General features: G+C 36.4%; 1 protein-coding gene across 4 annotated transcripts in view; it reads left to right on the top strand.

The window, feature by feature from the left end:
* CDK6 (cyclin dependent kinase 6) overlaps window positions 1-24,484 on the top strand; it is a 147,311-nt gene that overhangs the window by 57,785 nt on the left and 65,042 nt on the right. For all 4 annotated transcript variants that reach the window (XR_015739914.1, XM_026706274.2, XM_026706273.2 and 1 more), the window contains 2 exons: window positions 32-167; window positions 13,701-13,868. Coding sequence is in view for 3 of the 4 variants with exons in the window: in XM_026706274.2 (XP_026562059.1) it covers window positions 32-167; window positions 13,701-13,868 (304 nt within the window). In the remaining variant the exon portion in view is untranslated. The remainder of the gene's footprint in view (window positions 1-31; window positions 168-13,700; window positions 13,869-24,484) is intronic.

The raw sequence follows: 24,484 nt of genomic DNA, 5'->3' as shown, positions 1-24,484 counted from the left end.
ACTTAGCATTTTCCTTTTTCATCCTTCTTAGATTATTTGATGTATGCACAGTATCCCGAACTGAACGAGAGACGAAATTAACACTGGTGTTTGAACATGTTGATCAAGACTTGACCACTTACTTGAATAAAGTTCCAGAGCCTGGAGTTCCTAGTGAAACTATAAAGGTATTGAAAGAGGAAGTGTTGAAGAAGAGTTTGTACATAAGCTTTTTATTAAATTTATAAAATTATTCAAACATATGTTGAATAAAAAAACTTTTTTGAGGAAATATGAATCAATTAAATGTATCTAACTAGCTGAAGTTTTATAGCTTAACTAAAGCAATTTAATCAAACTACAATTGATATTGTTGACAGGTAGGGTTTCATAATTGGTAGTGCATAGATTTATCCATCAGTTATAAAGAACAAGGAACTATAGAAGAAGATTATCATAACGTTTGTGCTTACACTAAAAAAGCAGTTCTTTTTTATATTTGAAAGGCCAGAGTGTTTATTATTAGCTGTTAAAAGGAAGGAACCACAGCTCAATGGTAAAGATCATGTTTTGCATGAAGTTTCTAGGTTCTAAAGGCATTTCCTTCTATAGCTTAAAACGCTTGCCGCTACTTATAGTAAAATGAAAATGCTGAGTCAGATGAAGCAGTATAAGTAACTGCCATATGATAATCTACAGTTTTGTTATCCCTTGATAATTTTTTCCTACATTAGTTTATATTACTAGGTAGAGTTGAGAAAATCACAACTGTCTGCAAAATATTCTAGACTTGTCAAGTAACAAAGTCCCCTGGGATTGTACTGGTAAATGTTAGAGACAAAATTGTGATTTTTTTTTAATGGCATGAGTTTTTCCAAATTATATTGATTCAAAAAGGAAATGATAATTCAGAGCAAATATTGATGTACACATCATGTTTGTCAGCAGTGTCTTAAAGTAAGCTTTGTCTTTTTTTTCCAGACCATTGCTTCTTTGAGTAGTTGGCCACAGACATGATGTGCACATCAGTATGTGCTCCAAATCATCTTTCCCCTTTTGAATCCAGGTGTTGTAGAGCCCAAATAAGCCCATGTATATTAAGAGTCTTTTTAAAAGCAAGAATATTTAACAGCTCTATGGCATAGAAGCTATTTTAGAGTTAGACACTTAAGTTATAATGTTATGTTATTTAACTTGGTTTCCATGCTGTATTGTTTTAGTAGATATTCAATAATTTTATTGCACATGCACGTGAGATTGTGAAATGTGGGGATCTGAAGTGTACCCAAGGATATATGTATGTATATATTTGGATATTCAGATATTTCTATTCATATCAATGCAAGTTGTTCCAGAAATTTTTGAAAATACATTAAAAAGGGGAAGCGATAATAATAAATACTTCTTTTCTAAGAATCTACATAGTTTGTAGCTTTTCTGCGGAAGTCGAATAGACTTAGTAGTTAACCTAACCCTATGACTGTCTCCTGAAGATGGCATCAATGGGTGGAAAATTCAAACAAATTATTTTAAGTTTGCTTCTTCCCAAATTTATAAAAAATGTGTACTTTTCCTCTTTTTTTGTTGTTGCTATGTTCTATAATCACCATGCTATTCCAGTTTCTTTGAGTTTCAAGTCTGTTCAAATAGAACTTCCTTCATTTTGAGAATGATTTTATCTTCTAAGGGAAGCTCAGACAAAGGCACACATTATTAGAGTTAAAATATACTGACTGCAGACAGAAAATAATGCATGGAAACATAAATGAGCTATACTGTTTGGGTGATTAATCCTTTAGATATTTGGCTGATTAAAATATTTTCACTTCAGTGAAGTGGGCCTAATATTGCAGAACCTAAAAGATCATGAAGTTAAGGAGAAAAAAGCACCCAGTTAAAATTCTTCTGAACTGGCATTTCTTCAGAATGGAAAAAAAATCTGTCCCCTTCTCTCTCTTTCTTTGGGGGAGTGGGTATATTTACCCTATCAGTATGCATGCAGAATAAGATCTGAGAAAAAAATAGCATTCTAAGATTTACTTACTGCACATGCATACTAAAGACATATAATAATTTCAGCAGAGAAGTATCAATCTATTATTTTAGATGTATATCAGTTTTTTTGGTGTCATATCATGTTAAACCATATTTTAGTGTTATGTAATCAGATTTTCTGCTTCTCTGTCATTGGTCATGTGAAAGTGCTCATAATATTTCCTTCTGTTTTCAAATAACTTTGTTTAAGAAAGCCAACTACATAACCCACAGTTTTACATTGGCTTATTTTCAAGGAACAGTGGCTAACATTAACTAGAATTTGATGGTTAATGTTGTTGGTAAGCAAAATCATATAAAATACTTACAGCTGCATCAATCAGAGAAGAGAAAAAAAACAAAGGGCAAAAGTTAAATGATTTTTGATCATGAAGCCTGGACTCAACTAACATATCAAATACATTTTGTTTTCAAGGGTTTTGATTGTTGCTGTGACTACAGATAGCTCGAAAACAATATTGTACTTGACTTCAGAAATAATGTGCCTTGGCTGTATAGGAACTTTTGCAAGCTCGAAGAATGTTTGAAATTCATCTGTCAAAACTGAAGGCATAGGTCACTTTGAGTATGAATAAAGCAATGTTGTGTGGAAGATTGAATAAAGATCAGATATAGAACTAGGTTGCAGAAACAGAACATTGAAATTACAACAATTACAGATAATCCTGGATTTATGGCCATTCATTTAGTAATGATTTGAAATTACGACTTGATTTTAAAAAATGACATAGCTAGTACTCCCACACATGACTATCACAGCATCCTCACAGTCATGATCATAATCCAAGCAATTGCTATATTTATAATAGTTGTACTGTCCTGGGATTATGTGATTGCCATTTACAATTTTCCCATCTGGCTGCCAAAAAGTAAAATCAATGGGAAAAGGTTGCAAATTGTGATCTTGCAACTTACTTAACAACCACAGTGATTGACTTAACAAAAATGGCAAAAAAAATGTAAAATTGGGTGCAATCATGTGATGCTACACTTAACATTTGCACCATTTAGCAATGAAGTTTCCAATACCAACTATGGTTGAAAATTAAGGGCTACCCATATGGAAACTGCTTCAGAGCATGTTCAATCACTGATCTATCCAGCTTAGTATTATTGCTACCGGCTGTCAGTGGAAAACTAGGGAATGACCCTGGAGCTTACACTGTGTGCTCTACCATTGAATTATGTCCCTTTCTGGATGATTAAGCATCAGTAGTTATGCTGACCAAATTGTTAATCTGCCAGCGAAAGTAAAACAGAATATTTTGCAAGTCAAATGAAATGCTTACAACCTAAGCAGGTATCTTCTTCTGTATATGATAATATACATATAACACTAAACCCGCTATCAGTGATACTGGCCTAGAGCAGGGGTGGGATACAACAGGGTTAACTACTGGTTCGGGATTTACGAACTTCCCTGCCCACTGTGAGCTGCGCGCCTGTTAATCATCATTAGTACACTGCGTACCGAGAAGCAGCCTTTAAAACAGCCCTCTTTTCTTGTTTTTTTAACTGCAACTGTGCCTTGTTCGACAGCTGAAGTTGAAAAATAGGAAATAAAGATCAGGTAAGAGTCCGGGTGGGCAAAAACATCAACAGACTTAGAACTGATTCTATGCCTGCTGCTCTTCAGAGATACCAGTTCCACAGAGGTGGACAGAACCGGTAGAAACCCACCCCTGGACTAGAGCATTTCCATACTGTATGAGATCATGATTTGATAGATATGATTTAATTAAAACAAAGCATAAGGTCCACTATTTTGGATGGAATCTTATTTACACTATGTTTTTTCAGTATTTCTCCAAGGTAAATTCAAATATGAGACTGGGCATATTTTCTACATTTGTCATTCAAATTATTCATTTTTATTCTCTTATTTTTCTGCATTCTTTCTGAAGCGTCCTTGTTGCTCTCTTAGCTTAGTTGTTTCTTGCAGACATTTCATTACCCAAATAAGGTAACATCATTTTTCTAGTATCTTCTGGATACTAACACTGATGAAGTTACCTAGTTTGGGTAAGCATCTGCAAGAAAACAACCAAGCTCAGAGAGCACCAAGAACCCCTTATTTCAATCCTGAGCCATAAACATTCTTCTTTATTGGTTTCTTTTATTTCTTTGATTCTTGACTGGTTCTATACCTGATTTTTGTTCAGTTCTCCATCTGCATCGAGAGCCCAGGATGGATTGACTCCTATGATGTCATAGCTGAGTCTGTAGTCTTCCTATGATGTCATAGCTGAGTCCTTCTGTTGACATTCCAGTTCTGGCCTCATTCTCATCTTCTGGCACTCCCACGGAGCCAAAAGATATCCTGAAACCAGATGATAAACGTTCCAAACAGACCCTCAAGCGCAATCACCAGGCTGCTGCTTGGGCTGTTCGGGCTTCAACAGCAGCATCCTTCTTCACCAGGGCATCCATACGATGGCTGCTCCAACTGCAGAATAGATTGACTGCTTCTGACCTTCGGTCTCACCAAGACCTTAGTAAGATTATTGCAGCGTTGGAATTCACTGCGGATGCCACTCTCAATTCCGCCAAATTTGCATCAAAGGCCATGACATCTTCTGTAGCAGCAAGAAGACTTTTATGGCTCCGAAATTGGCAGGTGGAGTCATGCCGAAAATGGAAGTTGGCTTCAATTCCATTCGCAGGCGATAAGCTTTTTGGCGATGCTCTGGAACCTTATCTCATCGACCTCCAGTCAGAGGTGGTATTTGCTGGTTCTCCGAACTACTCAAAATTTACGCTACTGGTTCTCCAGAACCCATCAGAACTGGCTGAATACCACCTCTGGACTGGAGGCTAAAACATATGAAGAATGGTTATTGGAATTGGGTATGCCTGGTTTAATAAAAAGAAGGACGAGGGGTGACATGATAGTAGCATTCCAATATCTCAGGGGCTGCCACAAAGAAGAGGGAGTCAAGCTATTCTCCAAAGCACCTGAGGGCAGGACAAGAAGCAATGGGTGGAAACTAATCAAGAAGAGAAGCAACTTAGAACTAAGGAGAAATTTCCTGAAAGTTAGAACAATTAATCAGTGGAACAACTTGCCTCCAGAAGTTGGGAATGCTCCAACATGGATGTTTTTTAAAAGATGTTGGATAACCATTTATCTGAAGTGGTGTAGGGTTTCCTCCCTAAGCAAGAGGTTGGATTAGAAGACCTCTAAGATCCCTTCTAACTCTGTTATTCTATTCTATAGTTATTTTCACATTTAGAGCTTTTAACTAATCTATATCTTTCAACAGCTTGACTTCATAGGATTCTAACCATGATTGTTCTTTCACAATTATAATTCTTACAGACTTCTGGATTAGAGACTTCTGTATGCTATAGGTGCAAAGGTTTTATATTTGTGTATAAAATAGGTTATCTTGAAATTAGCTTTAATAAATATCTCTCTTGGATAAGAGGAGCAAGAATGTAAGAGAGAGGGGGGATTAATTCTGAATGTACTTCTCCCAACTCTGTATCCTACAGTTTAACCAAACCAGTTTTAAAAGAATGCATAGGATGTTATACATATGAAAAGACTCTAATGAAAGAGTATACAGATGTCTTTCATGCATTTAAATTGGAAAGACTAATTTTGAAGCTAAAAGGCAAACAACATTGTGCTAGGACCCATATGCTTCATATTACCGAAGTATTTCATGCACAGGTCTGTCACTCAATGAGAAACAACACAGACTGAAACAGAGGAGATCGTGAAAGAAATGACTTGTGGGAAATCAAACCATCCCTAAATATGTGTTTTATTATCTTTGGGTGTTCTTTCCTCAGTTACCACCATGATGAAACCAGTTCCCAGCATCCATGAAAAAGTCTCCCTCTAACCACATATCAAGATGCAGAGCACTGTGACTGCAGAGTTGGGAGAGAGGAATGGAAGCAGATGCAAATGTTGTTATGCAGCCAGTAGTCTTGTTTCTATCAAAAGAGCTTATATTGAGGCCTGAACTCATGCTTCTTACAGATGCAACATTTCTCCAAGCCAAAGTTGGGCACATGGCTATGGAATAAGCAGAAACTGAGTTATAATTCTCCAACTTAAAAAAAAAAAAGCGCAAGGAAAAAAGGTCAAAAGGCAATTGCGAGCCAGCCTAGGGTCAGTTCATATGTAACTAGATAAAATGGTTACTCTTGTGCTACTTTGTAGTATATCTATTGATAAAAGCTCTTGTCATATGGTACATATTCTCCATATATAAATAAAACAGGGAAGATTTTATTCAGGTTTTTTTGGATTTTTCTGGACATTTTGCCCAATGGCACTCCAAACCTCTTGTCTATATCATTCCTACCTCTCTTAAATGTTTTACAGCTAATTACAGCTAATCCATGGCTGATTCATATTATATATTTAACTTGTCTTTACCTATGTAATAAGTAATACTCCATCTCAGAATATTTTGATATTTTTATGTTTGTAAGAGATGACTAGAGTCCTTGCGGAAATATCTATATATTAGACAATATTGAGCTAGCTGGATCAACACTTTATTAAAGAAATTTTCTTCATTTAAAATATATATATATATATATATATATATATATATATATATATATATATATATATATATATATATATATATATATATATATATATATATATATATATATATATATGGCTTGTGTATTGTGACCTTTTGAAGGTCATCACACAGCCCATTACCCAGGTCGTTACAACACAGGAGGCTGATAGACACACAGCTAATACCTCAGCCACACATGTTCTTATGAAAAAGCCAGCCAATCTGCAAACATCAACTCCATCAACCAATCAAGAAATGACAACACAGCCAATCTCCCCACCAGTATATATAGGGAGACAACAGTTCACGCTTTGCTTGCACAAGCACGAAGCCAAAAGCACCAGCCTGAAGATGGCAAGTGGAACCTCATTGAAACGTTGCCAAGTTGCTCTCAATCTTACATGGGAAAAGATCCGAACACACCAAGACCTGCATACCTGTACCTGTGAAAATCTATGAAATAAATATATATGTATGTATATATATATGTACGTATGTATGTATGGTATTCAGCTTTGTTCAGGTATTTTCCCACATCATTAGAGTTGTGCTTTTAAAGTTGTAGCAACGTTTCGGCAGAATCCCATCTGCCATCATCAGGCTTCTGTATAGTGTTCGTCTGTTTTTTCTTCATCCTGATTGGTTGGGAGTCTTGGTCTGTGTTTATTGGTCTTGGAGTTTGCTGTGTTCTGCTTGATTGGTGTTTCTAATATCTTCTGTCTGTTTTGTAGCGGTTTTTTTGTCTTGATTGGCTGGCAACATTGTGTTTCCTGTATTGGAGGCTTTTAGTGTGGCTTGGCTCCGAGTAAACAGATGGCTATCGTTTATTAGGAAGCTGGGTTTCATCTGGGTGCCTGGCTGGGGTGTGTTTGAGCTGGAGGTATCAGGGGGAGTCTGTTTGTGCCCAAGTATTTGGCTGGCTTGTGGTGTGGATATTTTTTTTGTTTGAGAGTGCAGGCTTCCAGATAATTGACAGTCTGGTGGAGTCATCTCTTCTATTCATGCTTTCAGGTGTTTTTTCAATCTCTATGCTTCTCTGATAATTCTGTAGCTGGGGTTTTCTATAGCGGCTAGGGTTTTGGTGCCATTGAAGTCGATGCTATGACCTGTGGCTTTCATGTGTTGGACAAGTGAGGAAGTGCGTTCCAGCTTTTTTACTGCATTTTTGTGTTCATCCAGGTGGGTACTTATTCTTCTATTGGTCTGTCCAATGTATGTGGCCGGTTTTCCAAGTCAATTTTATCTTTGGGGTTTCTTAGGATGGCTGCTATTTTTCTGTCTGTTTTGAAGGCAGTCTTGATGTGATGCCTGTGTAGTATCTTACTGATTTTATCTGTAGTACCTCTTATGTAGGGCAGGACAGCTGTTCCATAGGTCTGTTCATCTTCTGGGTCTCTATTATGTCTCAGTGTGTTTTTGTGGATCAAGCCAGTGATTTTGCTTTTGTGGAAGCCGTTGGCTGTCAGTACTTTAGTCAGGGTGCATAGTTCAGTCTTAATGTGTGTCTTCTCTGCCAGGCGTTTGGTTCTAGTAATTAGTGTTTTAGCCACGGAGTTTATCTGTGCTGGGTGGTGGTGGGATTGGGCATTGAGGTAGCGGTTAGTGTGTGTTTTCTTCTGGTATACGTTGTGTCCTAGTGTGCCATCCGTTTTTTTGTAGATTAGTACATCTAGGAATGGTAGTTGTTTGTTTCTGTTTCCATGGTGAACTTGATTTTGGGGTGTGTGCCATTTAGGTGTGTTAGGAAATTGTTAGGTTTTCTTTTCCATGGGGCCAAATAACTAATGTGTCATAGATGTATCTTAACCATAGTTTGGGTTTGTGGGTGGCATTGGCTAGGGCTCAGACCATACAGAAGCCTGATGATGGCAGATGAGATTCTGCCAAAACGTTGCTACAACTTTAAAAGCACAACTATAATGACGTGGGAAAGTACCCGAACAAAGATGAATACCATACGTATAAATACCTGTGAAAACTTAAGAAAACATATATATGTATATGTATGTGTGTACATGTACATGGCCTTAAATGCAAGCTACTCATTGTAAGAAGCCTTGTAAATAAAATACCTGAATTTCTCCTCTTATTAAATACAGCTAAATTCGATATTATATTTGTCTGTGAAACATGGCTCAACGCATCTCTCCCTGACTCCATTATCACAGTAAGAGACTATCATGTTTACCGATCAGATCGTGAAATCCGTAGAGGAGGTGGTGTTGCTATCTTCCATAAAAAGTCCCTATATCTAAAAAAAACATCCAAGTTACCCAGGAGCTTGCTATTCCTGAGGACATCGTCTGTGAAGTGTCCTTAAATATCACATTTCGGTTCTTACTATGTTACAGAGCCCCCGATTATGACATCGAACATGCAGATAAGCTAAATACACTACTGCATGGGCAGCATCCTGCCCACACGCTTTTAATCTTTCTTGGTGACTTCAATCTATCTCATATTAACTGGACCTTTAACAAATGTACAACTGAACCCACACATGCAACCTTCTACAATGCAGTAACAAATCTGGGACTAGAACAACTAGTAACCAACAACATTAGACTTAACAACTGCCTAGATCTCATCTTCTGCAATAGTTTGAGTTCATCTCTATCTATTGGACCAGACAGAATATGTGCCTACTTCTTAAAAAAGCTATCCACTGCCATAGCCGAACCTCTAAGCGTAATCTTTGAAAAATCTTTCAGGACCAGCTCCTTGCCGAAACTATGGTCACAAGCCACGGTCATCCCCATCTTAAAAAAGGGAGACCCTAGCCTAGTTGAAAATTACAGACTAATTTCTTTATGCTGCGTCACCTGTAAAGTCATGGAATCAATTATTAACCAATCCATCATCCTCCACTTACAGACAAACAACCTGCTCTCTAATAAACAATTTGGTTTTAGGAAAAAACTATCATGTAATCTGCAACTCTTACACTGCAAAAACATGGACTACACAACTCGATCAGGGCAAAGCAATAGACGCAGTCTACATAGACTTCTGTAAAGCCTTTGATTCAGTGGTACACGACAAACTACTCCTAAAACTAAAATCTTATAGTATCTTACAGTATCTCTGGACACCTGCATTACTGGATAGAAGCATTCCTGTCAAACAGACAACAAATGATCAAAATTGGGAGCGTCCTATCAAATTCTGTACCTGTCAACAGTGGTGTCCCCCAAGGCAGTGTTCTAGGACCAACTCTTTTCATACTCTACATAAATGACCTCTGTGATCGTGTCAAGAGCAACTGTGTTCCCTTCGCTGATGATGTAAAGCTATTCAACACCACAGACAATACTGCTACCCTTCAGAAAGACCTTGACTATGTATCGGAATGGTCAAACAAATGGCAACTTCAAATCTCAACAAGTAAATACTATGTCCTACATACTGGCAAAAAAATATATCAGAAAACAAAATACAGGCTGAATAGTCAATACCTTGTTGATGATCCAAACTCTGTCAAGGATCTTGGAATACTCATCTCTAATGATCTAAGTGGTAGAGCCCATTGTAACTACATAGCCAAAAAGGGGTTAAGAGTTATTAACCTAACCTTATGTAGCATTTTCTCTGGTAATATTACACTAATAACTAGAGCATACAAAAAATTTACTAGACCAATACTCGAATACAGCTCATCAGTCTGGAACCCGCATTATGTATCTGATATTAACACAGTTGAGAAAGTCCAGAAATATTTCATAGGAAGAGTTCTCCCCTCCTCTAATCATTGCAGAATACCTTATGCCACCAAACTCAAAATTCTAGACCTAGAAAACCTAGAACTATGCCGACTTCGGTCCGATCTAAGTATAATATATAAAATCATACATTGCAATGTCCTACCTGTCAATGAATACTTCAGCTTCAACCATAACAACACTAGATCAAACAATAGATACAAACTCAAGGTTAATTGCACCAAACTTGATTGCAGGAAATATGACTTCAGCAACAGAGTGGTTAATGTCTGGAATACTCTACCTGACTGTAGTTTTTTCCCCCAAATCCCAAAAACTTTAACCTTAGGCTGTCTACTATTAATCTCACCCCTTTCCTAAGAGGTCTGTAGGGGGCGTGCATAAGCGCACCAATGTGCCTACCGGCGGTGTCCTATTGTTTCTTTTATATATTTTTTATTTTTCTTATATGTATCTGTGTATTCAAAACTATGTTTTTACTTATACCTATTATCTTGTAAGCAATTGACAAATAAAAATAAATAAAATAAATAAAGTGGGGGGGGAAGGCTTTAGGGCAGCAGAAAGAAACTGTCTGGGACCTGCGCTTTTCACACTCCTGCCTTAAGTCTTAGGCTTTTGTGGTTGTTGTTGTTGTTCATTTTTGATGTTGCAAATGTGCTGAAGATAACCCTAATGTAGTTAGTGAAGTCATGCTGCATTGTGAATTGCAAAATCAAAAACAGTTCTCTAGTATAGATAACAAAGACCTACCCTTGAGTGATTGATGAGAACATTATATGAGTGCAATGGGCTGGAAAGTCATCATCTTGTCTTTTCCTTAGCCACAAGAAAAACATACTAGAGAGAGAGACCTTTTCTTCTGGCTATGCATAAGAAGGGTTTACATGGCATGGAAATGTGTTATACCAAGCAGAAGCTCATGAATTTGCAGGGCACACAGTAAATCTGTTTAGTATCTGAGGCACAAAAGAGAACAGCCCTCTTTTGATAGTGATGCCTGGCCCCTTTCATTTGCTTTTCTAAATATACCATTTGCTTCCAATTCATTGAGTGGCATTTTGCAACAGTGCATACTTTTCGTGTGGTACTCTCTGATTGGTGGGTGCTTGTTTTCATTCTTAATTGGCATGAGTAAATGAAAGGTTACTTAGGCTCTGATGTAGTAGAGGTACTTCAGTCTTTTTTAAAGCGGTTTGCCAAACTACAGCATCTGTTTTAGCCCTCCATATTCATTTCCCACTGAGTAATTTGTAGAGGGTAATATCCTAACCTCTCACCAATTGCAACAATTCCTTGATTTGCTAGCATGTTTTTCATGTTTTAATAACCATGACTGGCTACTGTTAGTCAATGCAAACAAGGAAAACAGAATTCTGGTCTTGTAATTAGATACAGTTATCTAGATAAACAAGACTAAATGAGTGTCTACCAGTCTTTGAGAAGGATGGAGGGAAGGTTCTTGAGGATTCTTCTTTTCATTTTTTTCACTGTGATGTCTCTTCTTTTATACTTTGTAAGAAAAAGATCCATGGGAAGGAAAAGGCTTGGTGTTTGTTTCTTAGCTTAATTTACTACTTGTTGGAAGGGCAGGGGCTTTTCCGTGTTCCATTTATTAGAAGACATTGGAAGAATATTAGGGCAAAAAAATCCTCACAAAGTACTGTATATGTACTTCTTGCATCCTTTGAAGGGGTGTTTATCTTGGGCTAAGGACCTAGGCATAATTTTAAAGGGTAAAGGCTATGCTGCCAGTCAGTATTAGATTGTCCTATTTAGGCACCCTTGAGGGCAAAGTGTTGCATTCAATTTCAAATATAATCCAAGTCTACTTTCTTAATTCAAAGGTTCTACTCAATTTTCTGTTTGGTTTTTCTTAAGAAATTGAGATTTTTAAAGGTGACAGTTTTTGTTTACCTAGTTACAATTTTATCAGACTGATCTGCTAAGAAATTGTTCCTTGCTGGGATTCAAGTCACCCTGAACCTAGGGGGATGGTGCAAATTCTCTATTTGAGCAAATTTGAGTCCATGAGCCTGAAGCTGCTTGCAAAAGCATGTTCCCCTTTGGAGCATTATCTCAGCTTCCTAATCACTGACCAGCTGTCTTGTTAGTGAATAGAACTGTGGGCCCCTTGCCATGTTTCATGTGAGGTCTTGGCTGGGTGGCCAAGCAGGCAGCCTGCAGCCACCATCAAAGCAATTTGAGAGATATTGGCACAGCATTGCCTCCATTAATATCTGTTGTCACATGCTGTCATGCAACTTAAACTAGAAAGGAAATGACCACTGGAGGCAGAGGAAGTGTGCTGGTAGTGTTTAGTGTCTGTAAACGTTGTCCTTGAGGTTAAATAAGTGGATGCATTTATGTGATGTCCATAAGCAGCTGTTAGGAACAAAAAACTGAATTTTGGCCCTATCACTGTCTTCCAGTAAGAAAAATGCTTTCAGCATATGCCATCTCTTAAACATTAACCATAATTAACAGAACAATTCGACAAATGCATTTTCAGATATAAGTTTAACTTCATTTAGTAAACATTATAGCTTGGGGAGTTCATCTAGGAATAGATCCTCTGAGCTGTAACATTAAGTCAACCAATGTTATTTTATGTTAATAAATTACCAATATACAATAGAATGTTGTTTGAATCAGGATGAAAAGGAATGAGATGCATTTCCATGTTTCATTCATATAATTTTGCATTTTCTCCATTAATCTTCAGTTCAGGATTTCCTAATCCTCAGAAGACCAGCTTTATACATCATGCTAAGCCATGTTTTAAATTGTGTTGCCTACTAAACTAAAATTGTAATATAGCCCTTCAGTGATATTTATAAAGTATGGAGGCAGTTACTTCCAAAATTATTTGCTAAGATGATTTGTAAAAATAACATATGTAAATAATAGATAATGACCTTTAGCCAAATTACAAAAAAATATTTTGATGAGTAGTCTAGCAACATTAACCAGAAGGTAATAAAAGCTATTATCAACATATTGTAATGCATAATTATCATATTTATTTTCAACATAGAATGAAAACAATGTAAAATGTCTTGTCAAATGACTAGTAAATATAATTTCACTAGTAAATATAATTTTATACAATTTCAAGAGCAGCAGAACTATTAAGCATTATATAAGTATTATTTAAAAAATTTCAGCAAATCAATAAAATGAAATAATGGAAATTGGGCCTGAACATTCATTTATCTTCATCCAGATTAGTTAATGGTTAATAACTTTTTTCTATGTGAGTACTTTAAAAAATTAATGTATGGGTGGGTATAGAATTGTTGGGTATATTTGCCAGTTAATTCCATTGCTTTGAAATAGGCTCACTTTATGATACGTGGTATCCCAAAATCTAACATTTTTGCTTCTTTTCTCCTAGGATATGATGTTTCAGCTACTGCGAGGCCTTGATTTTCTACATTCACACAGAGTGGTCCACCGTGATTTAAAGCCCCAAAACATTCTAGTCACCAGCAGTGGACAAATAAAATTAGCTGACTTTGGCCTTGCGCGAATCTACAGTTTTCAGATGGCTCTTACTTCTGTGGTAAGTTTCAATATATTTTGCTTATTATAAAATCTAATTCAGAGATTAGGTTTTGTATAGATGCAATTTTATCTGTATGAAAAAAAATCTGAGAAAAATGGATAATCCAAGATTCCTATCTGTGAGTCTTTCAAAACATAGTCCAACAAAGTCCAGCCAAGAAATCAATACTGTAAGTAACAACATGACCTTTATTGTAAGTTACAGTAACAAAGTCTTGCAAATCTGAAAGCATTTAGATATTGTACATAAGAACTTATAAAGTTATGGTTTCTCCATAACCCTTTCCAAATATTTCCTGAAAAAAATGAAAATAGGGATTATCAGCACTTCCCAAAATAATAAGTTATTTAATGAAAACTTTAAGAATCAAATCGTTTTCCTCCAAAATGTCTGTGGAGATGCTCAGTCATCCAGATCATGGATGTCCCAAAGGTGCTTTTTAAAAAGGCAACTGACTTACTTTGTTTTTCCTTGAAGACATTTCGCTTCTCATTCAAGAAGCTTTTTCAGTTCTGACTAAATGGTTCTGATTCTGATTCAGAACTGAAGAAGCTTCTTGCATGAGAAGCAAAATGTCTTCAAGGAAAAACAAAGAAAGTCCACTTGCCTTTTGAAAAAGCACCTTTGGATTTTCCTCCAAAATTAACTTAGTCTCATCTCAGTTTGAAATAATTGCTTTAATATGGAAGAAGAAACAAAACATTGTGAGTCTCTCAAGATAAATTATTGTATGAAAATGCATACACAATGATGGTAAAAGACTCTTGGGGAGGCTGTTTGCTATGACTAAATGAAATTTGAACTTCAGGTTATTCCTACAGTGGAAAACAATGCAGTTAGAGAAGCTCTAAGAATTATTTACTGATGTATCAGCCAGTTCCTAAGATAATATTCATTCCCATTCTGTCTTAAGAAAAGCATTCCTCTAATGGAATAAATGAAAAAATTAAATAAACAGGTGTAAAAAAAATGGTCTAACCCTAGTGGGATTCTTCAAACAAATAATTTTCAGGTCATTTTATCTCTAATACTTACTTCTCCAGTAATAAAACATTCTTCAGGTAGGTAGGCCACTTAGGCATATGGCTGTCATTTGCATTTCTCTGACCAATAGAATGAGTGCTCAAAATACAGAGAGAGTTGTTTATGAAAGGAGTAATAGTCTCTAAGCACTTCAATAGCAATAGCAAAATCTTCAATAGCAAAGAAAAAAGAAACATGCCTCATCTCTATGGAGATTCTCAGTCATCTAGGTCATGGTTGTCCCCAAAGGTGCTTTTTTAAGAGGCAACTGGGCTTTCTGATTTTTCTTTGAAGATACATCGCTTATTATCCAAGCTTCTTGTATGAAAAACAAAATGTCTTCAAAGAAAAACCAGAAAGCCCAGTTGCCTCTTGAAAAAGCACCTTTGGGACTCGATCTCTAAAGCCATAGACAAAAATATTTTGAGGATTTCTTTCACATGACCCTCTCCAACTCATTAGACATGTTTTTTTTAGTTGCTCTGTTCCTACCTTTGAAATAAGAATAATGGTCCCAATAGGGTCATTGTACTTGATTGCCCCGGCTTTATACATTTGTTCTTTGAGAAGTTACATATTTTGTCATCTAGATAGTTATCAGATAGCATATGTGAACAATGAGGGCCAGGGCAGTGTAGAGGTTGAACTAGGTGCTGGTATAGGAACAAGGAGACCTTTTAAACAGATAATTAAAATCATTTATAACAGCATAATACAAGGTTTAATCCATATTTTAAACGTTGTCTAGCAAAATAAGAATGCCTTAGCCATTTGCATGAACTCTGAAAAGAAAGAGTCAATTCCACTGCCTAGAAGACTTTGTTTTAACTAGTTATACCTGTACAAAGAAGATGATAATTGTAATAGTTACGGTGGTCTCTTAAGAGAAACTGATTTTCAAATAGCTGGCCTTAAATCATTTATGGTTTTATCGATAATCAACTATTTCTTTATTTCTGATTAATATTTAATCAAATACTGAGGTAGTTTCTGCAATGCTAAAGTTACATGCTTCATGAATCAGATTCTTGTAAACATCCTCAGTGCCACATTTTGTAATATTGACCCTGAACTTGGTGACCATGATTTTAAAAGTAGCTTGGAACAAAGGCCTTGCAGAAGGCCTAGGGATTTTAAAAGAAGTATTTTCGTCTGGCATATGGTTTTATGGCTCGTTCAGGGACATTTTTTTGTTTCCTTGCTGGTTTCTTTGTTAAACTTGTATGCCATCAAATCTGATGCTAGGTAAAGATTAGGCTTTGACTACCAGTCCTTGACTTATGTATCATTTATTTAATGATAATTCAAAATTACAGTTACTTTGAAAAAAGTGTTACACTTTGACCAATATATCACCCCTGTGGTCTTATGATTGCAGTTTGTGTGCTTGGCAATTGTGGGGTCTTGATTGTTTTCTTGCAGATATTTCATTACCCAACTGGGAAACATAAATGTGTAAATTAATATAAGCTTTCATAAAAATGAATACATATTCCCTTCCAAATGCTAACCATTTTCAAGAGGCACACAAGGCTGGCTAATTACTTTGGAGATAGCAGTAGCATTTACACTTATATACTGCTTTACAGTGCTTTACCAGCTCTCTCTAAGGGTTTACAGAGTCAGCATATTGCCCACAACAATCTGGGTCCTCATTTTACCCACTTTGGAAGGATGGAAGGCTGAATCAAACTTGAGCTGGTGATTTAAATTGCCAAATCGCTGGCAGCTGGCAGTCAGCAGAAGTAGCCTGCAGTACTGTACTCTTACCACTGCATCACCGTGGCTTATATGGGATATATGGGAGACCCAGGAAAATGAGATGGGAATGCTGCCTATATATTGTTGTACTTAAAGCATTTTCATTTACTTTTGAACCTTCCTAATTATTTGCAAGTTTTCTGTTGACTTTGATCAGTGCAGTTCTTGTGATAGCAATTCCAGAAATTATCGACAAATTGACAAATTAAATAGGCTAGGAAGTAATTGTGTGAGTCACACTTTCTGTAACTATGGCATTGTATGAAGTATGAAGATAACACAAGAATATGATAATATATTTTCACACTGCATTAGAAATATGAACAGAAAAATATTAAGTCATGCTGATCAATAAACAATATACTATGTGAGTGGAAAAATTTGAAATTCTGAATAACTGAACTCAGGCAGATGTACTGTTTGATTCATTATGTGACAGTGTAGCTTGTTTTCAGTAAAGAAGACATTTGACCCCTATCTTCAACTTGCCACTTAACTTGCAAGTTATCCTCAGCTAAATCTCAATACCCCAGAATAGTGGGGCTAATCAATATGAGACCCATTGTTTTAAAAAGGACTCAGGTGATACTCAAAAAATTATAGGCCAATTTAAAATCTGTTCTGGACAAATTAGTAGAAGAGGTAATCAAAGAAAACATAGCTAGGCACATAAAGAAACACCTTTCTGAAGAAAAATAAACATGGATTCTGAAAGGGAAATCCTGTTTAAGCAACCTTTTTTAAAAAGAATGCTAGCAGGCATATAGTTAGAAATGACCTTTCAACATGGTATGTTTGGATTTTCAAACAGCCTTTGACATAATTTTTCAGCAAAGATTCTTGCTTAAATCTAGAAGTTACAAGATAATTGTATCTACTCTCATACAAATTGACAATTCGTTAGCAAAGAGCATGAATTTATGGGCAACATTTCAGTGGAGGTGAGTAAGTAGTGAAGACCCTCAAGGGTATATGGAAGAAAATACAATATCTCACAGAAGTGAGTATACCTCCTCACATTTTGTAAATATTTAAGTATATCTTTTCATGTGACAACACTGAAGAAATGACACTTGGCTACAATGTAAAGTAGTAAGTATACAGCTTGTATAACAGTGTAAATGTGCTGTCCCCTCAAAATAACGCAACACACAGCCATTAATTTGCAAAGTGTTAGTAACAAAAGTGAGTATACCCCTAATGATAATGTCCAGATGGGGCCCAAAATGTCAATATTTTATGTGGCCACCATTATTTTCCAGCACTTCCTTAACCCTCTTGGACATAGAGTTCACCAGAGCTTCACAGGTTGCCACTGGAGTCCCCTCCACTCCTCCATGATGACATCACAGAGCTAGTGGATGTTAGAGACTTTGCACACCTCCACCTTCTGTTTCAGGATGCACCACAGATGCTCAATAGGGTTTAGGCCTGGAGACATGGCCAGTCCATCACCTTTACCCTCAGCTTCATTAGCATTTGTTTGGGGTCATTATGTTGGAATACTGCCCTGTGGCCCAGTCTCTGAAGGGGGGGGATCGTGCTCTGCTTCAGTATGTCACAGTACATGTTGGCATTCATGGTTCCTTCAATGAACTGTAGCTCCCCAGTGCTGGCAGCACTTATGCAGCCCCAGACTATGACATTCCACCACCATGCTTGACTGTAGGCAATACATACTTGTCTTGGTACACCTCACCTGGTTACCACCACATGTTTGACACCATCTGAACCAAATAGGTCTATCTTGATCTCATCGGACCACAGGACATGTTCCAGAAATCCATGTCCTTAGTCTGCTTGTCTGCAGTGAAATGTTTGCAGGCTTTCTTGTGCATCATTTTTAGAAGAGGCTTCCTTCTGGGACAATAGCCCTGCAGACCAATTTGATGCAGCGTGCAGTGTATGGCCTGAGCCATACAGGCTGATCCCCCGCCCCTTCAATCTCTGCAACAATGCTGGCAGCACTCAGACATCTATTTCCCAAAGCCAGCCTCTGGAAATGATGCTGAGCTCAGGCACTCAACTTCTTTGGTCGACCATAGGGAGGCCTGTTCTGAATGGAACCTGTCCTGTTAAACCGCTGTATGGTCTTGGCCACCGTGCTGCAACTCAGTTTCAGGGTCTTGGCAATCTTCTTATAGCCTAGGCCATCTTTATGTAGAGCAACATTTCATTTTTTCAGACCCTCAGAGTTTTCATTGCCATGAGGTGCCATGTTGAACTTCCAGTGACCAGTATGAGAGAGTGAGAGTGATAACATCAAATTTAACATACCGGCTCCCCCTTCATACCTGAGACATTGTAACACTAATGAGCCATATGACACCAGGGAGGAAAAATGGCTACTTGGGCCTCATTTAAACATTATCATTTAGGGGTGTACTCACTTTTGTTGCCAGCAGTTTAGATATTAATAGCTGTGTGTTGCGTTATTTTGAGGGGACAGCACATTTACACTGTTATACAAGCTATAGACTCATTACTTTACATTGTAGCCAAGTCTCATTTCTTCAGTGTTGTCACATAAAAAGATATACTTAAATATTTACAAAATGTGAGGGAGTGTACTCACTTCTGTGACATACTGTATGTTTAGCTCATAGTTGGGAATTCTTGGTGTTCTCTGAGCTTAGTTGTTCACTTACAAACATTTCATTGCCCAGCTAGATATTATCATGAATGCGTTTTGTCATTACATCCGTGAGTAGGTATTCTACTTGAGTAAGTATCCAGATTTCAACAGATGCATTAACTTGGGTAGGGAAAGAGAGAAATAGACAAGTATATAAAGAAATATTTGTTGCGACTTTCGGTTTGAAGGGCTTCGGCGACAGACAGGAATCCGCGATCATGTGCGGTTTTTGCCTGGGCTTGCCGCTGGAGCACCCTGAGCCAGCTGGTTTCGGGGCTAAGCCACCCCGTAGAGGTGGTGAAGAAGGGGGAGACTGCCAGCAGGGTCGAGGAGAGCCGCATCTCTCCTCCTCAGCTGGTCAAACTCTCTTTCCCAAAGGCGGTGGTCAGAAATGGCCACCTCAAATAAGTACTCAACTGGAAAAGAATGTGCAGGAGGAAGATAAGAAGTGAAAGTTTTGGCTGACCGGGCTAAGTTGAAAAAGCAATAACTAAGGTACCCTGGAATTTAAATTTTACAAGAAATAACATCGCTCCCAAAGAAGAGTCGGAAGCAGCGAAAGAAAGTGAAAAGGGAAAGGTTTGGCTTTTTCTTCTTCTTCTATCTCCTTCCTTATATTGACAATTAAGAGTAAGAAATTGGAAAAATCCGCTTTGGCATCAACAAGCAATTAAGCTGAAAATATAACTAAATGCCAAAGATTTCTGGACATTAAAAACTTTTTTTTCTATAAGCAGGAAGGGAGAGAAAAAGAATAAGGGCAGGATCTGGAAGAGGGAGGAGACTGCCTGGACTTTAAAAGAATATAAAGTAAAATTTCAATAAGACTTCTAAAAGATACATTTTAACTGAAACTTTGCAACTAAACAATAACCCCAGAAAGAGAAAGTGGAAAAAAAAGAAAGAGCAAAAAGAAACAGTTTGTGTGTATTTGGGTTACTTGGTGACTTTTTGATTTTTGGCTATTATATTTGAATAAAATCAATCGGGTGGTTGTTTAAATTTTTTTACAATGGCATCACTTTTCAATGAATTGAAAATGGAACTTAAAAAGTACAAAGAAGGGGCACAAGAAGGGAAGGGTTCCTTTGGCTTCATTTTTCAATTCTTATAAATGGAGATTTGGAACTATGAGAAACAACAAGAAAAGACTGCAAAACAAGAAGATTGGGACAAAGAAGAAGCCATCTTTAATGAACAAGTAACTCTATGTGGGGAAGAAAAAGGAATGGGGGAAAGAGGATGGAGAATTTAAGATTTAAAAAATCAACCAAAGAAAAGAAAAATAATTCAAAAAATAAGTATAATACTGGAAAACAACAGAAAAGAGGAATACAGAAGAGGGAAATAGAGGTAGAGAGACAAAGGGGTAAAAAGGGGAGGGAGAAGAAGAGAGGGAAGGAGGAAAGGAAAAGAAGTCACAAAGGTCTGGAGCAAGATATAAAGAAACAGGACCTATTTAGAGATAATGGGTAAAAATTTAACTGAAAGGGGATTCTGTAAAGGTATATTTGAAATAGAAATAACTTTAGAAAATTGGAAACAACATATGATTAGAATGAGGGATAGAATGGTTAGTGTAACTTAGTGAAATGTCTGTGAATAAAGTAAATGAAATAAAATAAATGAGAAAATTGAATTAGGAAGGAATGGGAACACTTTAATAAGTCAATGTTTTATAAAATATAAGTGAAGAGGGGGGGAATTGATTATGGAAAGCTAATAATTATTCCCATAGAGGTATGATAATTAATTGAAAAGTAACGTGAAAAACCTTAAGACTTTAATGAATTTTAATAATAATGATAGAATTGAATTGGAATGGAATGTTGTTTTAATTATATGCATTTATAATTTTTTCTTTTTTATATGAATATTGTGTGTAGTTTAAGAACATACCAAACAGAATCTGAATGGAAGCTATGTATTATATTGAGTGTTATAACTTTAGGGAAAAGATATAAAGGCGTCATACTCCAATCAGTAACTACAGGATAAATTTTGTTTAATGAGAAAAGATAATAGACAATTGAAACAGGACAGACAAAAAATATAAATATAATGATCTGAATTGAGATGAAATAAATATAATAAATATAAATAAATATCATATAGCATATTCATATAGATATATTTATTTGGATAAAAATTGAAAAAAAATAAGTGAACACTTTTCTTATAGGTTTACTCACATTAAAACTTTCAAATGCAAAGTAGTAGTCAATTTTATATTGTTGAATAGCATACATGCTACAGTGTATAAATATGCTGTTTATTTGCATTTTAGTATTTTCTTTTATTGAAGATACACTATTTGTTATGTTGGCATTCCATTGCATTCACTAAGAAATACACCATTTCAAAAACTTCATGCAACAGAGGCATGGATACTTTCAACTATTTGTGACACGATATGTTTTCTCTACCTTATGTCACTGAAGCAGCAGAAATTTTAAATAAGTAAAGGCCTCCTTGTCGTATCAGTTCTTGTGGGAAAATATGCTTCAGTGACTTACTGGCGCTGCCTGTGGAATGTGGCATTTCAAAGTACCTTTTTACAGTGGGAAAGAATTTGGTCAAGAATAAACAGTCTGACCTTGTTAAATGGACCAAAGTCCATACACATCCCAGTTCCAGAAAGCTAGTTTTTACTAGACTGTGAAAGAAAGCTCAGTTTTCAATTACTGCTATTTGAATTTGGGGTAAGGAGCAGGAACTTTAGAGAATCCTTGCATGCACTGTAATTTTAAATGTTCTCTTTGAGGCAATGTGACATATTAATATTACAATTAGAACAAGAAATTTTGTCTAAAAATACCCGTGTCCATTCAATACTAATCATAATTGAAGCTTAATATTAACATAAGTGTTAAGGAAAGTGAATAATCTCAATCCAAGATACTAGCCATTCTCAAGAAGCACACAAGGTTGATTAATTTCTTTGGGAATTTTGGAGATCCAGGAGAATTAGATGGGAGAAGGATTAGAGCAAGTAACTCTACAATGCAACATTGATTAATTTGTCGTTGTCTTTCTCTCCCCATTCTTACTCAGTTTGGAGTGAGGGAGGTTATTAGTGATTGTAAATAGTTTTCTGAACCCCTAAGTATTTCAAATTTCTGCCTTTTATAATTCGATGTGATCCTGAAATGTTGGGATTTCTTTACAATTTGCCACTCTGCAGTCAGCTTGGCAGGTGTTGTAGCCAGGAACTTAGGGAAATGTAGTCCTAATATTTCTGAGCAGCAGCAATTTGAAAAGGATTCCTTTATCTTTATAATGATTTAATTTTTTAAAATCATATGTTTACATATTTTTTACATATTTATAAAATTATAATGTACAATAAAGTTGTAATTTAAATACCATATAATAGCAATAGCATTAGATTTATATAGTGCTTTACAGCATTCTCTAAGCAGTTTACAATGTTGACATATTGCTCCCCAAACAATCTGGCTCTTCAATTTACTGATCTTGGAAGATTGGAAGACTGAGTAAACCTTGAGCTTGTCAGGACTGAACTCTGGGGCAGAGGGCTCTGGGGCAGAGTTAGCCTGCAATACCACCTTCTAACCACTACTACCATGGCACTATAATGAACACATCTAATAAGGTATTTTCCTCATCTATACCAATCACAGTACACATTTAAAATACATTTTAAGTCGCACTAACTCTTGCCAAATAATAAACGTTTTATGTGTGTATTTTGAAGGCCCAGTTGCATTCCTATATGGAACACCAAAACATCCCCAGACCACTGAATGTAAGATACTGTACAGAATCTTGCAGAAATCAGCTGAAAATAATTCCCCTGAAGAAAATTCTATAAACTGTTGGAATGTGAAACATAATAAAGGTATATTGAGCAGTTTGATAAGTAATTACACATAAAATTCATTTTACATACATTAAAAAATTAGTTAATGTCCAACAAAAAAAAGCTGGGAATTGAAATAAAATGGTTACAGATAAGTGAAAGAGACAAATAAATTTTTCTTTACTGTATTCCAAGTTTAAATAATTTTTTATAAGAATGTAAAGACGAATTAAAAGATATCTATTATTAATGTGTGACTCCTTCCTAATTTTATAAACAGAGTAAACATGTGAAGCTTTTTTGAGTTTTGTAAATTATCTTTATTTAGTAAACTGTTGCTAATTGGAAATTCTGAGAGTACTACTTATCTGAAGAGCACCAGATTAAGAGGGCTGTTTTAGAAAACAGCAGTATATCTCTTGTTGATAAACTAAAAATATAAAAAGTAAAGTTTTGTATGCTGAATAGTTTATAACAGTTTATCTAATAATACTAACTTGATAGCAATAGAAAAGACAAAAAATCTATTGATATGCTTATACTTGATTTCTTTGATTTCTTCTAAATTAGGTCAGGAATGGTGGAAAATAAAAACAATGGTTTGTGAAGAGGGTGCTTAGACTAAATCAAGGAACAAATTCTTCCTTCCCAGTTAATTAGTCGTTTGGTTACAATGCAATAGCTTTATACTACACTGCTCAAAAAAATTAAGGGAACACAAAAATAAGACATCCTAGATCTGAATGAATGAAATATTCTTATTAAATACTTTGTTCATTACATAGTTGAATGTGCTGACAACAAAATCACACAAAAATTATCAATGGAAATCAAATTTAGCAACCCATGGAGGTCTGGATTTGGAGTTACGCTCAAAATTAAAGTGGAAAAAAAAAACACTACAGGGTGATCCAACTTTGATGTAATGTCCTTAAAACAAGTCAAAATGAGGCTTGTGTGGCCTCCACGTGCCTCTATGACCTCCCTACAATGCCTGATGAGGTGGTGAATGATCTCCTGAGGGATCGCCTCCCACACCTGGACTAAAGCATCCCCCAACTCCTGGACAGTCTGTGGTACAATGTGGCGTTGGTGGATGGAGTGAGACATGATGTCCCCAGATATGCTCAATTGGATTCAGGTCTGGGGAATGGGCGGGCCAGTCCATAGCATCAATGCCTTCGTCTTGCAGGAACTGCTGACACACTCCAGCCACATGAGGTCTAGCATTGTCTTGCATTAGGAGGAATCCAGGGCCAACCTCACCAGCATATGGTCTCACAAGAGGTCTGAGGATCTCATCTCGGTACCTAATGGCAGTCAGGCTACCTCTGGTGAGCACATGGAGGGTTGTGCGGCCCACTAAAGAAA

The sequence above is a fragment of the Pseudonaja textilis genome, chromosome Z, assembly GCF_049901715.1.
Source record: "Pseudonaja textilis isolate UNSWEBS1 chromosome Z, rPseTex1.2, whole genome shotgun sequence".
Taxonomy (NCBI): Eukaryota; Metazoa; Chordata; class Lepidosauria; order Squamata; family Elapidae; genus Pseudonaja; species Pseudonaja textilis.
This window is presented reverse-complemented; position numbering and strand designations above follow the sequence as displayed.